This window comes from Onychostoma macrolepis, chromosome 17 (assembly GCF_012432095.1).
Source record: "Onychostoma macrolepis isolate SWU-2019 chromosome 17, ASM1243209v1, whole genome shotgun sequence".
Taxonomy (NCBI): domain Eukaryota; kingdom Metazoa; phylum Chordata; class Actinopteri; order Cypriniformes; family Cyprinidae; genus Onychostoma; species Onychostoma macrolepis.
In genome coordinates this window covers 30,504,523-30,522,752 of record NC_081171.1, presented here as the reverse complement: position 1 = coordinate 30,522,752, position 18,230 = coordinate 30,504,523, and the positions used below count along the sequence as shown (strand labels likewise).

General features: G+C 35.9%; 1 protein-coding gene across 1 annotated transcript; it reads right to left on the bottom strand.

The window, feature by feature from the left end:
- Window positions 1-417: 417 nt before the first annotated feature.
- jdp2a (Jun dimerization protein 2a) lies at window positions 418-17,138 on the bottom strand. The gene is made up of 4 exons (XM_058748429.1): window positions 16,666-17,138; window positions 6,538-6,755; window positions 1,834-1,938; window positions 418-1,521 (listed from the first exon to the last, which is right to left on the bottom strand). Exons 1-4 carry the CDS (start codon window positions 16,754-16,756, stop codon window positions 1,336-1,338), a joined length of 600 nt encoding a protein of 199 aa, XP_058604412.1. The 5' UTR covers window positions 16,757-17,138; the 3' UTR covers window positions 418-1,335.
- Between the last annotated feature and the right edge of the window lie 1,092 nt (window positions 17,139-18,230).

The window sequence follows — 18,230 nt, the reverse complement described above, 5'->3', positions numbered from 1 at the left end:
CAAATATGGAAAAAATAAAGTCAAATATGTGCAGCGTCACATGATTAGTGCAAATTGTCACATGACCAGAGCAGTTTATTTCCTGTTTGCACCTTGAGAAGATGATGACTGCATCAAAGCTCCGAAACAAAAGGCTAGTAAAGTATGTTAACATAAAGATATGACAAAGATTTTTGGTACACATGATCTTTATGGTGTCTAGTATTAATATATGCATTTGCATATATTTAACACATTTATTTAATACATTTAAAAAATATGAAAAATGAAGATGTGTGCACATTTAATAAACATGTATGCATGATGAAGCATATGATGTACGTCTGTTTTTAAAAATTGACTACTAATGTAAATTATATTTATAAATAAATATAATATGATTTAGTAGGAACACTGTTTAATGGATTCGTGCTGATGGGGCTAATGTTGGTATATGACAGACAAAAGAGGTCACAAAACAGAACATGTTTGAAGCACCTGTTGGTTTCTTTGTTGTTTTGTAAACACAGCAGCTTTAAATTGTAGCTGCCTTTTCTGATTGCATTGCTTTATTTGATATATTTACTCTGCCTATGTCAAGAAAAAAGTTTTTACAGTATTTTTACAGTAAATGGCTACAGGTTGACCAACTCCAAAAATTCTCAGTATTGCAAAATAACATTTGGAAATCACTTGTTTAATAATAGTTTGCAGTTTTCACAGCTATACAACAAATTGAATAAGTCACAGAAATAGAGGTTATGAAATTGTTGCATAAAATGTATCACATCTAGTGATAAGTCCATGTACAGGAAGTATAAAAATCATATATATATATTTATATACTAGATAACTATAATAAATTGGCAAGATGTAAACAGTTCATACATATGTGCATACATGACGCCTGCGTCAGAAAAAAAAAAAAAAAAACCCAACTGAAGGCAGCAAATGGTGAATAAACGTTGAGACAGTCCGTGTAGAATCATCCAGTTAACATGGCGAGGCCACAACATGCATGTCCAACCATTCAATGAGTGTTTTCATCAATTCAGAACAACCTACAGACAATTCTTTCCAAAAAAAAAAAAACCTAAATGGACTAAAACAAATAAGGCACTTTATGACCAAAAAAAACAGGTAAAAAACTATCCCACAAAAGTTTTGCAACTGCCAACACACAGGCCATCCGTGTGTTTTTCTTTTTGCTTTGTTTAGTCTCTAAACTCCAACCTCGCAGGTCAGAGAACGCCATTCTCTCTTCCCTAAAATGTCCAAGTGCTTCGAGCCAAGTGCTTCAGCTAGCTGGAGACGAGCTGACCTGTAAACAGTAACATGGAAATGTGTGGTTCCTTCTCATTTGGCCTCCACCTGCTCCAGGAGAGGGTTGGCCTCTTTCTCAGGCGTCTTAATGCTGTCCGTACTCACGATGCAGGTGGGCCGATGACGATTAAGCATTAGTATGAGCTGCTGTCGTTCGTGCTTCAGCTCCTCGATCTGTGCTTTCAGCTCTGAGTTCATCATCTCTAGACGCTCAGATTCCTTCAGTGAAGAGATAAAGGCACATTAATACACTCGTGCTATATGCTGATACAGAACTGAGGCCAGTGTTGGGAGTAACGCATTACAAGGAAGGCAAGTTACGTAATCAGATTACTTAAGTTACTAGTAAAGTGATGCATTACTTTGTAGCCCAGGTGACAAAAAGCACAACACAAAATTAACGTAATGCATTACTTTCTATAAAAAGTAATGCAATTAGTAACTTTTTTATGAAGTAACGCAATATTGTAATGCATTACTTTTAAAAGTAATTTTCCCCAACACTGACTGAGGCTTTTACAGACGACTTACCCTTTGTAGATACTCTGTTCTTTCTTTCTTTTTGTTTCGACATCTTGCTGCTGCTACTTTGTTTTTCTCTCGCCTTCGTTTCCTCCGCTCTTCCTCTTCATCTTTCTGTATGAGCGGCAACAGCAAAATAAGAAAATCAAGGCTTTTTATAGGTTTTTGTACACTACATTTCCTACAAAATGAGTATGTGCCAATAAAGTACTTCATTTGTTTAGGAAACCAGGTTAAAACATTCAATTCACCTTTAAATTCAAGGAAGTTGCATTCAATATATAAAATAAATAATAATTCAATAAGAATAACAGCACATTTGTCTCTGCTGGTGAATTTATAAAAAAGTTTGAGCAGTCTTATCATTATTAACAGCTTAAATACTTTTTGACCACAAAGTGACATTACATTTTGTCACATCAGTGTTGCTGATGATAATTCATTTCTGGTTGGGCTTTATTTATATATGTTATACAAGTCAAAGAAAAAAGGACAGACCTTGAAAACCTATTAATTTTAGAGTGAAAAAGCTTAATGTTTGCCATCAGATTGTGAAATGCAATAATTAATTGATGAAATGCCTGTGTAATAACCTGCGGCAGCATTTTAGCCGTCATCGGGAGTAATAATAATGCAAGTCATGGGGTTTAATACAAACTTCTTCGATAAATAACATTCAATCAGTCTGCATTAAACGAATAGTTCACTTAAACATTAAAATTTGCTGAAAATGTACTCAGACCATCCAAGATGTAAATGCGTTTGTTTCTTCATCAGATTTGGTTCACTTGCTCACCAATGGATAGGGTTGGGTATCATTTGAATTTGATCAATTCCAATTCCGATTCCGATTGATTCCCAGTTTCAATTTCTATGTGGTTAAAAAAATGTCAAACATTTAGATATCAAACATATTTATTCTGTGTCTCTTTTTGCAAAACATTTAAATTGCTGCTGAATGCCATGAACAAAAATCAGCCGTTAAAACTGGACTCGATTAAGAGCTGTTTGTGTGTAAAATAGAGCCGCATGATTCTGGATAAAATTAGATTATTTTTTTTTTCAAATGGAGGTTGTAGATCTGTCACAATTCTGAAGAAAAAATATTAGACAAGATTTCATGGAATTTATTGTATGAATGGAATGATTCAATGACTCACTCAAGATTTACTTATTTCATTACTGGATGAATCAGTGTTTTTGAATGAATCTCTTGAATAAATGATTCAAAGACAAATGCATTTTTAACAGCCCCTTTTCGCCAGCTAAAAAAAAAAAAAAAAGATGCGCACACAAGAATTAATAGGTGGCAAGTATCCGATTCCTGACCTTAAGTATCCAATTCTGGAATTGGAATTGATTTTCGATTCCCAACCCCACCAACGGATGCTCTGCAGTGAATGGGTGCCGTCAGAATGAGAGTCCAAACAGCTGATAAAAACATCACAATAATCCACACCACTCCAGTCCATCAGTTAACATCTGGAGAAGACAAAAGCTGAAACAAATCTATCATTGAGACGTTTTTAACTTCAAACCATTGCTTGACTGTAAACGGTGCTTGATCTGCAGATTTCTCTCCTGATTCAGAACAGATTACTTTTTCACTGGAGGAAGCGTTATTCTGGATTATGGACTATTTTAGCAAAAGCAGTTTCAAAGATTTCTTTCCTTTGTCTTCTCCAGATGTTAACTGATGGACTGGAGTGGTGTGGATTATTGTGATGTTTTTATCAGCTGTTTGGACTCTCATTCTGACGGCACCCATTCACTGCAGAGCATCCATTGCTGAGACACTGATGCAGAGACACATTTCTACAAACCTGATGAAGAAACAAACTCATCTGCATCTTGAACGCCCTGAATGTGAGCACATTTTTTTAGCAAACTTTTTAATTTTGGGTGAACTATTATAACAGCTGTTCAGCCGGCATGAATGCTCTCCCTCCTCTGTTTTTTTTTTAACTGTTCTCTCAAACAAGAATCTGTTGCTATTCTCAGTCAAAATACAACTAAATGAAAAGGCAGGGAACATAACTTAAAAATAAATAATTCAATATAAAATATGTAATTATAATTTAAATTAATTTTGAGCTGCAACTGCATCTTTAAGTTATTGGCTAAACAGCATTGGCTGAGAAGCATTTGTACTGTTTGTTCTGGTGCTGAAGTTTTTCATGCATTTTAAGTATAAAACAAGGTTTTCCTGTGATTTTATATCTCATCTCCAGTCAAGTCTATAAATCATCAATAAGGCCACTGTGGAGTTTTTTTATTTCACTTTATTTCACCAATGGTTGGGCCAACTAAACACTATATATGAGGCGCCACGTAGGATTTAAATCAAACTTCGCTTATCAATACATACATAAAACACGTGCATATAAACCTATAAATTACTCTCATATACATGTATACTATTGGATGTTCAATACATATATATATGAAATACACATGCACATTAATATGAAATCCATACCAATACATCTTATGTTAGTGATGAATACACTTGCATATAGCCTACATATAAACTTGACGCATGCATACACCTATAGACACTCGCTTATACGCAGAGCTGGGTAGTAACTGATTACATGTAATCTGGATTACATAATCACATTCCAAAAATTAAGCACTTGTGATTAGAGTAAGTTACATTTTAAAATACTCGTAATCAGACTACAATTACTTTTTTATGGATTACATGATTACATATTATTGACACAATAGCAATAAATTATTCATAATTCATTGATTCTCCCTAATTTCTCTTTTTCATCTTTAAAATTTTAGCCTACCGATTATATACATATTATATATGTATATATAGTCCAGTTTTGTGGACATTCACTCAAAGATCAGTCACTAGTCAGCAGCAACATGTATATAAACCACGCGGTATTAAAGAGACAGCTCGCACAATGGGTCCAAGTAAAGTCATTTACAAATGTGTCCGCTGCAGCTCGGTATACACAACAATTTAAGATATTAGAAGACATGTTTGCCATAAGAGTTTTATAGTTACAATATAGCATACCAACATGATGATGTAATTGTTTATATTTTTAGCTTCACTGCAAGGCAAGTTTATTTATATACCAAATTTCATACACAATGGGAATTAAGTGTTTTACATAAGAATGGACGGCAAGGGCAGTGACTAACATTGAGCGTATTTTGCAGTATTAAACACGTATTTATACCGATTTCATTAGGCTCCGAAAATTCCTCAAATAGAACACAAAGAATGTCCTTCTCAGCTGCCATATAGTTGCAACTCTTGCGTCATCAGAACAAGGTGTTCAACGCATCACCGTTTCCGTTTAAAAAATGTTTTGCAATGTTTTGTCGGGGCTGAACTGAGTTTGGCATTTTAAAAACTCTTAAGCATTAAGCCACGTTAAGCGTTAAACGCATTGTGTTCTTATTCTGGACTCATCAGCTTGTCTGTACACATGCTTTATTAATAATGTGTTTATTGAGTTTGGTCTTTTAAAAACACTGTTTTAATGCATTAAGCCACGCTAAGCGTTTTCAAATGTCCCGGCATCTGGAGATGCCGCCGGAAGTGCCGCTGCTTCCTTTGACACTGAAATGCCTTCCGTTTGCACTGAAAAGTTCACGCACATCCACATATAAAATCACTTGCATATATGTATATACACAACTAAAGCATGCGTCTTTCTTATCAGAATTGTATACGTTTGTGAATTTTATTTTGTTTGTTTGCGTGAATGTTTTTGGGTGTGTGCGCGCACTGAGTTTATGTTTGTGCGAGTGTTTATAGGTGTATATGCATGGATCAAGTTTATATGAATATGCGAGTATGTACAGGTGTATCTGCATGCAGCGAGTTTATATGTATGTGCGTGTGGTGTTGTAGGTGTATATGCATGGATCGAGTTTATACGTATAAGCGAGTGTCTAAGTGTATTCATTACTAACATAAGATGTATTGGTATGGATTTCATTTTAGTGTGCACGTGTATTTCATATATATATTTTGAACATCCAAGGCTATACATGTATATGAGAGTAATTTATAGGTGTAGCCTATATGCACGTGTTTTATGTATGTATTGATAAGCGAAGTTTGATTTAAATCCTACATAACCATATTTCATTTGTGCTTTACTTAGATTCACGGTTTTTAAATTCAGTCTTTTGTTTGAACAGTCACTTTCTCTCCACTAGATGGAGTCACTGCAGTTTGGTAAGAATGCACAGTATTGTGCCAGATGTGTATAGGCTACTAAAAATGTGATGTAAGATTTACTTTGCAACTTCATTCAGAAATTTCGAGTTAACTTCACAATAATCACAAAGAAACGCAAGTACCACTTAAACATGAAATTCTGAAGCAGAAACACTGAAGTAGTATTTTCTTGTAAAATGCACTCTAATAATCTTAGTTTAATTTACAACTTAGAAAAATAGTTTTTTTTACAGTGCATGTACTGCAGATGCTCAGAAAGCAATATCAAATAATGGACTGAACAATAATGCACACAAACAGCACTTTCCATTTAATAAAACTGACTAAATCCAGATGATTAAATCATTTACAGCTCTGCTATCGGGTTTGGGTTTCCTGCAGATGAATCATTTAGATGCATATATGAAACAGGCCTCACATACTGATAATACAACAGTGCTTTTTCCTAAAGATGCCCCTAAATTTCTTCCCCGAGCTAAAGGTTGAAAGGTGCTCACCTCGGCTTTAATAGGGAGCGTCCGCTTGCCCAGCTTCCCCAGTAGATGTAAAGGGGACAGCATGGCCCCAAGGTTGCAGAGGTCGGCGTATTTCAGGTGTTCGGTTAGTGTGGTGGCAGAGATGCCTGCTAGAGGGCCCAGACTGGGCAGCGAGCCGGCGGTCACCGAGGGGTCCGGTATCTGTCCCGGCATCATGTCACAAACGCCCGTGACCACAGCTGCAGAAAAGAGCAGAGGCATCATGAGAGAACTTGTCTTTTGAAATTTAAATTATAATTCAGAATTATTAAAGGAAAGTTAGAGTTTGATTACATACTGTACCACTACAAAATATATTTTAGATTATATTCTGCATATATCTCAATCTCAATCTTTTTTTTTTTTTTTTTGCATTTGCTGTGAAATAGCTTAAAATGGTTATTTCTTTTTAATCAAAGGAAGCAGCATTTCATCCAAACAGCCACTGTGGCCCATTACATGGCACGTTTCTGCACTGTTTTCACTAAATTAACAAAAGGAAGAATGACATTCAGTCTTTTTCATATAACCTATATCACAATTAAACAGCAATATTTACTAGAGGTCGACCGATTACACCCTTGGCTGTAAGATTGTATATTGTGCATTTCTCAGTGAAATGTTTGTCTTTCTGTGGCTTTAATAAAGTCTGCTTCATATAGAGAGCTATAATTTAGATCGAGCTTTCACTTTCTGTTCTGCTGTTTCTTTGTCGTTTTTTTAACACCGAAATTGAAACTCATCTATGCTGCTTTGTTCATTCTTGAAGTAAACTTTTGACCGTTTGGTGATTAAATCAACTGTTTTAAACCGCCGCGTCCGGTGTTTTAACATTAATGAAAGCTGTATAAGTATTGTTTCTTGTTAGAGTGTGTTAATTTCAACATTTACTATTACTAATACATTTTTATATTTTGAAGTTTTTTTTAACATTAGTTAAACTATGACCTAACTTTAATGATCAATATAACAAGCATGGTTCAGTACTGTTTTTTAAAAAATAGTAAAGCACTATTTTTAGCTTTTTTTTCAGTATCCATTTTAAAAACGATCAGTTAATTAATCGTTATCGGCCAGTGTGGTCCAACCTAGCTATCGGTATCGGTACATTTCTGAATGATGATGCAAATTGATCATTGATTTGAATCAGTTCGTTCAAACAAGTTTTATCCAAAGCAGCATACATTTGGAGAGTCATAGAGCCAACAATATTCACAGTATACAATGCCACATTTATTAGAAAGCTAGATTAGAAAACAGGCCAGAGCAGAGGACAAAAGCAGAGAGAAGAAAGAAGTTGTGGAGCGGTTAAATGCTGGTGTCTTTAACTGATTCCTGAAAGTTGTGATATATAGTTGTGAGAGGAGAAGACAGGCCTTTAGAAAGCATTTTTCAGAACCTCTACTTCAAACCTCTATAGTCTAATTCTCATCCATTTCATTCCATTCTGTGTTTATATTTTACTACTTTTTTCAGTTATGTATGTATTTGCATCAAAGTGATCGCAATGATATCATGATTAGTCACTATTACCTATCACTAGTTGGTAAAGACATAGAGCTCTTTAAAATACTGTGGCCTGCAGATATTCAGTGTACACACAATTTTATTAGAAGCTGTCAGAAAGCTGTCACTGGAGCAGCACCCTTTCAAAAGGTACACATTTATGTACCTTAATGATAATGATGTGCCGTTTGAAAAGATACCGCACCAGTGACACCTTTTATACGGTCCATTTCAATAACAAATATTTGTTCTGATGAAACACTGTCTCAAAAAGTCATTTTCTCTAATTGTGATATATTTTTCTTTATATATGTTATATATGATATATGTTTTTTTGTTAAATTCTCATAAAGTGAACAAAAGAAAGCACATTACCCATTCAATTATAATTGGTTATTTATATAGAGTGAGGGATTTTTCCTGTTTACTGAAAATGAGAGTTATGTTGATCTCACAGTAGCAAACATCAGATCAGCTGCCAGACAAGACTTATCAGAACATGTTTGTTTACAAGTCCATTTATTTTGAATAAAGATTTATGCATTTATGAATTTTATCTATGTAGTATTAGAGGATCATATTGTATTCAAATGAATTTCTGCTAATAACCCCAAACATATTCTCCTTTTTAATAATTTCTGATTTAACTCCTGTTTAAATCCTGAATAATTACATACAGAAATATATTGTGCGAGGTCAATCTCTATATCTTATGCAAATGAATGATAAACATTACAAGCATCTCCGCATTACTTTACAAATATATGTCCTGAAATCATCACACACAGCACACTGGGTCATTTAATTTAAAAACTGGCCACATTTGTGTAAGTAATTATTATTTGGATTAGTTGTGTCTATTACCAAGCTGTGCGGCGCTAGTTATTGTGGCAATGAAATAATTCCTGAGTAATTCCTGAGAGACACTGCTTATTGTTCATTGATACACTTTGTTGTCAGCAAGTACACTCTTCAGAAAGTCAAACTACCAGAAGACTTCCTTATAGTAAAATTAAGCTGGAATACAAGACAGTATTTTATTACTAAAAAACTGACACACTTCACCTTCAGAAGGAATCCAAAAGTGATGCAAAGTTTCTAAATGCATGATTTAACGACTTATCTTCGCTAGGAAAAAAAATCACCCTTGATGAAATACAAAGCAATCAGCATCAGGCTCAAATACGCTTCTGTCACTGGAATCTATTATGCAGACTTTATCAGACAATAATAAAGAATCAACCAAAAAAACATATTTTTTGAATTAACCAACAGTGATGCTGTATAACACACATGTCCATTGTGCCCATGCACTGCCCATACAGTAAGATATCCAATCTCTCTCTCCACATCTGACAAATGTACAGAACACGAGCACTTACAGACCCTTGGCAAGAGAAGCTGCTCTTTTCCCCTTTTTATGAGAGGCACAAAACTAGACCCAGACACATTCTCCTTTAAGCCGTGGAGAGAAGAACTGAGCACGTCAGCCAAGATCCGCCCGCTACCAATGTTTCCTTCGTCCAAATCTGCGCACTGCTCTCCGTGTCAGCCGAGAGGAATGTGGCCGCAGAGGAACAGGACAATGTCATCAGCCTACATAAGTCCTCCTCAAATCAAAACCTTTCAGACGCAGTGTGCATTCTGTAGCCTGCTCGAGTCACGCATCCTGATGAACTACAGAGAGTCACCCACTACCAGCGTTGAGAAGCTTACTTTGGAAATGTAATAGGTTACAGATTACATGTTACCAGTTACAAGTTTTAGTTATCTAAAATGTAATATAGTGTAACAATTTCAATTACTTTATTAAAGTAATGGGTTACACTTTATTTTAAGGTGTCCTTGTTACAGTGTAATTATACATTTAAGTACTGAGTAATATTAATTAACTACATGTACTTACTATACGGTTAGGGTTAGGATTAGGGTGTGGTTTAGGGTTACTTGTAGGGCTGCAACTAACGATTATTTTAATAATCGATTAATCTGTCGATTATTTTTTCGATTAATCGATGAATCGGATAAAAAAGGAAAAGCATTCATTTCCAACCCTTTATTCAAAAACAGAACTAAAATCTCTAGAAAGTGCACAAACATGTTGCTCCTTGAACATCCCTGAGCTGTTATAATAATAATAAAATAAAATAAAAATGGACTAACACAAAAAACATACACATGTATGCTTTACATCTGCAAAAAATTAAATAATTTAACAACACTGCGTCGTTAGCGTTGGTATTGTATCAGACACTTGCACTTAACATTATATGAAAATCAAGCTCAAATGGAGTTAATAATGTTTTTGACCAGAGAATGACGGAGATGGAGTGTTTTGTCTGTCGTTAGAACGGCTGTAACTTTTATCTGAAGCAGCAAGTGCATTATGCTTTCATCAATTTTACAGGTTATATAACTTTGATTGTAGCTATATGCGCGCTTAGTTTTTTCTTGTTGTTTAATACACTTGGCCAAAATCTCAAATTAAGCGCTTATGCACATAATGCACAGGATATTTAAAACATATATAGAGAGCAAATAACTAATTGTTCTCCACTCTTCAAACACACAAAAACATTATCCTTTACTGACATAGTGTTTGAGTAAAGAAAACGCTGTACTATTCAAACACCAATTATTTATTCACCCTTGCATTGCGAAAAAGCAGAGATCTGTCTTCTCCAGGCTGCGCGCGGCGCGTCAATCTGAACGGAGGCGGGGTGAAGTTACGAGGTCTCGCTGAGAGCTCGATGATCCGATGGCGTTACGAAGTTTTACTGACGAGTTATTTTAATGCTTATCATTGGTTTACTATTTTTAAAACTCTGATTTAAAATAATAAAAACGAATTATAAGCGACTCAAGTTTGGATAATTTTTCACAGCACCTGACTGGGCTAGGGTATGGCAACTGCATACTCTGCCATACGCAAACGCCGCCCCTGCTCCCACACCTTGGATGACTTGGGTCGCACGGATTTCTCTGCCTCCGCCATGTATCTTTCCTCTACCTCCGCTCGTTTTTTTTTTTTGTTTTTTTTTTTAATTTATGAGGCGCCAAACTCTGCTAGCATCCGTGCGCGAGAGAGACCGAGTGTGTTCACTCCGCTCCGCGCTCAACTAAAGTTTTATTTATTTATTTTTTTTAAATAATCAAGCGTCTCCGCGTCGCGCGACACAACGAATCGATTATGAAATTCGTTGCCAACGCTTTTAGTAATCGATTTTTATCGATTTAATCGATTCGTTGTTGCAGCCCTAGTTACTTGCATGTAATTTTGCATCATTAATTGTTATTATAATAGTAACATGTAACACAATAGTACATGTAACACATGTAACAAGGACACCTTAAAATGAAGTGTTACCAAGTAATGTAACTGATTACATTCGATTACTTTTGTACACTGGATTAAATACAACCCAGAGCTGAGTAAAATATGGACAAACCCAGCTATTACTACCCAGAAGGTTGGGTTAAACATTTAACCCAACCGTTGCGTCAAAACAACCCAACCGCTGGGTTTGTCCATATTTTACTCAGCGCTGCGTTGTATTTAATCCAGCATTTTTTAGAGTGTACTTTGAGATCACTCTGAGGTTAAATACAGATTCAAAACCATAACAAGAAATAGTTTAATAGCTGCCTTTGAAATCAAATCTTTGCATAGGTATGACAGGAAACACTGGCATATAACAATGGCTTGAAAAAACAAACAAAAAAACAGTTAATCTTAAAAAAAAAAAAAAAAAACAAAAACAAAATAGGAAATAATATATAAACCCAAATAGGAAATAAACGAAAAGCATATGTCCTATCCTGTGTCCTAAACTCTTGAAACACTGGTGTCTCATATATTAGAGCAGTCCATGCAATTTATGAAAGAAATCGGTAGCACTTTATTTTACAGTCCTGTAACTCATAGTGTGTTCTTATTTTAGTAATTACAATAACTAGGTAAAAACTAGGTACTTACCCTGAACCTACCCCTACCCCTACCCCATGTAGTCACCTTACATCACCAGAGCTTTCTTAGCTAGGTACACTGTACGTACACGTACTGTAAAATAAAGTGCAACCAAGAAATCAGTTAAATCTGAATGTGGGTGTGCGTGAAAAATAAAATAAATAAATAAATCTTTGTAATCATTAACATTTTCACAAGTAACTGTAATTTAACTACACATTTATTCTGAGTAAATTAAGTAATTTAGTTACATGTAACCAGTTATTTCCTAACACTGCCATCTACATAAATGCTTTTCTTGAAGAAACAGCCTCACGATGACACAAGAAATCACTGCCATATGTGAACCGCTGCACGACACACAACACTTCTGACTCAGAGGAAGTTTAATTAGTCTTTGCTAAGGCAAGCTATCATTGCTCATAGTACCGAGGGTTAGTCATTTAAACAAATCCCTAACCCCAAGCAGGCTACTAACACTGACACGTAGCTCGTCATGCATCATTTCTGTCACGGATTGATCCCTTAAATGCTGCAGCTTGTTGAAGTGTAGTGTGCTTTACTCGTAACTTCTGCCAGGCGGATTATAAGATGTGTGAAACTGTTCCATTCAAGAAAGGACCGAGTCATATCTAGAGACCTTATGATACACCAAATTACAACAACCAATAATATTTGGCTGCAAATGTATTTTCAGTTTCAGTTGAAAAACACTTCAGTGTCTATTTTGTTCCTCAACAGGTGAACATGTCAGATGTGTGGGTGGCTGCTATAGATTTCTTGTTGTTAATCAGTCTTCGAGATCTTTTAGTTTGTGCTGTTTTCAGATAATGTGGGGACTAAACTTTATCTGTAGCACACCTGTCATCCAATAATCACAATAAGCTTTGTTCCTTTTGTTATAAAACATACTCTCAAATGCTGTCAGTCTTATGAAATACAAACAATAAATGTGGTTTTGACACTCTGTAATGTTGCGTAAAGATCGCTGTAGTGCCTCGGCACAGAAGGAGTTTAAAGAAACAGAACAACTCACTGAAATGAATTATGTCTCATGTAATTGATCAATCAATCAGTGTTTCAACCGCAGAAGGACGCCAGTAAATTAACTTGTAATTAAACAATGTCATGTAATGTTTCATTTACCTCGGGAAAGGCATTCAATGTCTGCAAACTCATTAGTCAGCTAGAAAAAAAAAAACCTGAGAGGCACTAGATTACACATTTATCTGGTATCTTCATTATTTAATGTATAAGGCTATGATTAAATAAATCTAAAAAGTGTAAAGTTTATAATTCAACAATGAATTGGAGTAGGCTATATCATTAAAATGTTGATATAAAAACTGCCTTGCTTATATATGTATGTATGTATATATGTGTGTGTGTGTGTGTGTGTGTATACACACACACACACATAAAATGTAAACATTTTCAAAAATCATGTTTTTTCATTGTGCATTCCAGTTAATCTCAATCAAACTGCAGTTGGGCTATTTTGATTAGGTAAAAAATAACAACAAAAAATACAGCTAACTAACACAATAAAACGCAATAAAAACTTGACAACATAATAAAAAACATGATTTTTGAAAATTAAAAAAAACAGAGTTATCTGTTTTTGCAAATAAACTCTTCATATATATATATATATATATATATATATATATATATATATAAACATAGCCCTATATATTATATATATTATAAACTTTTTCACATTTTTTGATTATTAAAAAACTGATTAAATAATTGATTATTAAATAAACTCTAGTTTTCTTTTTCAGAAAACCCTATAGCAGCCTCATAGAAATCGGTTAAAAACACTCAAAACACCTTAACAACTGCACAGCAGTTTTTCAAAAAAATCTAGTTCACTAATTTGGAAAGAGTTTCAGAGCTATATTTGTACTCGCCAATGATCAGACTGCCAAATATGATACATCATTGTAGCATAATACTGTTTGCAGCATGCTGCAGCAATTACAATACAGTGATCTGTACAGAGTGCACACTGTGCAGTATGCAGTATGTAGTAAGCTTATATTCCATACAAACTGAACAACTAACTCAAACCCCCCTTCAGTCTTTATTTCTGCCATATATTAATCAGGATCATGTGATGAAGCGTGTTTCATGAGCCTGTTGGGCTTTCAGAAGGTGTATGAGGTGTGCTGCCTTTCTGTCTACACACACACACACACACACACACACACAAGCCATCTCACTGAAAGCCCCAATGGAAAAACGATTTCCACCGTAAAATTCACCATCTTTGAAACTTTTAGCACACTTCCAAATAAAACTTCATATGAAGCAGTCAAGACAAGTATGTATTGAGGGAATGACAGCATGAAGGATTTGGAAAAATAAACAGAATACAACACTGTTCTCTTTGTTTAGATTTGCACTGGAAAGTCCTATAGAGCGCCGTAATTCAGAGCCTGAGAGCGCCGTCCTCGCTAACGCTCTCTCCGCTGCCACCGTTAACTCATCTTATATTAATACTTTGCTCCATTATCACAGATAATGTGTCGCTCTAATTGATCGATCACCCCATTATTGTAGACAGCAGTTTCATCCTACATCAGAGCTTCAAAACTGACACTAAGCAAACCTTTTCTAATCATCAAGTTTACATTGTTTTTTAAATATGTTCAAATATGATACGGTGTGTTCTTAAATATAAAATATGTATGTGCTTTAAATAAATCTGAAAGAAAATTCAGATGCTTGATTCTGTTGCATAAATGAATTTAGTATAAATGAGTTTAATGAAGTGTAGAGTGTTGCACTGCAGGATGCTTCTGTTATAACACGACATGCTTAAACACTAACTATACACTCTCCACTACACTACACCAAACGAGAACAATACAAGCAGAAGCAATGGACAAACAATAATGCTACCCGTTTCTACAGAACAGTGCTCAAGAACATCAGCCAAAGATTTACAATTGGATTTTGCCAAAATGAAACATTCTCCCATTTTAACAAGACTAAAACCAATGAATTTGAATGCAACATTATTGTACGCTTTTAGCTCAACATGTTCAGATCTGTTCCACAAATTCTAAACATTTCTCTCCAAAACTGAGAGTTTGTGTTTGTGCGCCGGAGAGCGTCACAGTGCACTCTAAAGGCCAGTCTGTTCACAGTGACATGTATCTGTGTGGAGTTACTGTTGATCAGATCACCGCGTACAGCTGTGTCATAATCAACATTCCTACATTCGTCAGCGCCGTAAAGGTCAGTGTCATTTCGTTGCATTATGCATGCAGTTATAATAGCACTGTTATGCAATCAGAAGCAGTTTCACACATTGCTTCCAGATTTTATCGCCCACTTCTTTTTGAGTGGAACTGAAACCCTTTTCTGAACAACTGAAAATGCACGCTGTGCATTGTTTATCTACAAAGAGCACCGCAGTTCATTTAACTTTGTTGTAAACATTTGCAGTGCCTGAAGTTTTAGATCATGTTTTAAACAGGCAAAGACACCAATATCACATTCAGATGATGACAGACATGCTCAGTGCACTCAAGGAGAAAGCATCACCCCAGGCCCTTAAATTAACATCAAATGCAAACAGAGACCACAGATATTAAAATATACACAAAGCTGATCATATGAATTATTTTATTTTTATTTTCCCCCATAAAAAATCATTTTAAGTCTGTTTGAAATCTTGCTTTCCTTAAGGTTCGAGATGCTTTTCGGATCATCTCAAACAAAATTGAAACATTAAAGCAAAAGATACACACAATAAATACTGAACAGACACATTCTCAAATTCAAATGTAACACTTCACTCAAACTGTATTTTTATTATTTGCCTATTATTTTCTATTTTTATTTTTCAATGCAAAATAGGATTTCACTAGTGGTCCCACACTTTTGTTACTTACTGTAGCCTATATTTGAACCACTTATATTGAATATATTTGAATTTAAAAAAGTTCACGCGCCATTACCACATAAGCATCTCTCGAGCCTATACATGCACAGAGACAGCGGACAAATAATGTGAAACAATAATGTAAAGACAATCAAAATATAAATGTGCATATGCACCACGCCCTACAGTGACTCAATGATCTCAAAGCGGAAGTTTCTCTTATGTAACATGAACTTTAGCTTACAGCGGTGTTGAGTCCATCTGTCCCATCATCATCATCACCATCATCATTAACGCGGTATATTAGGAAGTCAACATTCCCTATGTAGGCTACAACTAGAGATGGACACGGCCGAATGAAATGCGTTCAAATCTGGAAATAAAGAGCTATTTAAGTTGCACTTGCGGTGTGCAGCTACAGCAATAGAATACACTGCTGTTGTTGAAATATGCAATACCCACCTTACTTATTTTGCAATGTACCATTTTGTGCTTGCACACACTCGGGCCGTGTCTCAAAACCTAGCGAGTGCCCTACATACACAGCATTTTTTTTTTTTTTTTGCGCGCGCGTCTCAGACGCGAATCCTCTCACGATGCCCAAAAATGCTGCTGCGCGCCTGAGATGCGCAAAAACGCGCTCTGTCTAGGCGGCTCTCCGCGCTTTGAGACGCAGCCATGGAGAAACGCAGCGGCCGGACTCGAAGCCATGCAAAAGTTGCAAAAGTTGCGCTCTTACCTGACTTTGGTCTCGAGGTGAGCGAGTGGAGTCCCTTTGTGACGTCAGCCGGAGGTCGCGAGTAGATCTTGAAGAGCGGGAATCGTTGCATCAGCTCGAGTCTGGAGCGCTGATCCCTGATCGGGAAGAGCGAGGAATGCGGAAGTCAGACGTCAGCAGGGAGGATGAGAAATGAACTGCAGGGGAAACACACATGGAGAAGTGGAGAAGTGAGGAGCAGGCTCGCTCCACCCCTTAGAAACCAGAAAACAAACATTCCGTTCACCGTCAGCGCTTTACATGCTCTCGGCTGCCAAGCTGAAGTTCCCTCAACAGTACTGTGCTGTGTGCCAGGAGCCTTCCTAGCCGTTCATCGGCACCCCCTCAAAAACTGTCCTCGTACTTTGATACTGTTATTATGGATGCATGCATACATGGATATAAATTGTAGCCTATTTACCTGCAGATGCATGCGCTACAAAGAGTTGTTTATCGCTGACAGATTTGCAAATGTGTTTGGGGAAAGTTACTTTTAAAAGTACTCCCTAAAAAAGCAATTTAATTACGTTGCTTAGGTACTTTTTTATGGAAAGTAATGTGCTACATTACTTTTTTAATCTGGGCAGGGCTTGCTTGTTTGTTTTTAACATAAAAAAAAGTTATTCTTTAACAAACGTAAAAGCCCCTTCACAACAACAAACGTGAAATGAATGCGCCTCAGGTTGAAGGAAATGCAAATTCATGTCTGTACAGTAAACAAATTGAATGAAGAATATGATGCAGGAGCAGAAAGTTCAACACTTCAGCAATAACAAAAATGAAACACGAATGTGTCATTTTTGCTTAGTATGGTTGAATTGAATCATCGGAGAAATTGATTAACAAAATGGGATTTAGTACATAAAGGATATTTGTCTTATTTAACACATTTAATGTTTGCACGTTCATTTTGAGGATTACTAAATCTGTTTTTGTGCTTACTCCCAATTTCTCTCAACATGGCAACAAGAGAGCTGTCAGTCAAGACATGGGAAACAAAGTAACTGGAGTAATTTGAAAGGATAACTAAATCAAAAAGTAATGCATTACTTTACTAGTTACTTTAAAAAAGTAATCTGATTACATAACTCACATTAGTTGTAATGCGTTACCCCCAACAGTGGATTGTAGGTAAATCTCCAGGTCATCCAGCATTCCTTTCGGATCCCGCTACAGTCTGAGAAACCGCCGCAAACGATTCAGTGTGTGAGTGAACTGTCCGAATGTACCTGTTTATATAACAGGCTAAACAGCTGATAGAAAACACACTGAAATTCTATCATCAGGGAAACAATTTTCTCAGTTCAGTATATGGTAATCTCTCCACCATCAGACAAGCATTTATCAGGAGCCTATTTACTGGGGTACAGCGGTATTTCACTGTAAAATAAGTCTAGTGACGCCCTGTATCATATCATAGAGCTTACATTGGTTTCTCTAAAGTACTTCATAAAATACCATGGCACTACTTTGGTATTCGTCCAAAAACATAGTAGTGGGCAATCAATTTATCTTCAGTCACGTGGCTTTTTTCACTCATCCGCCAT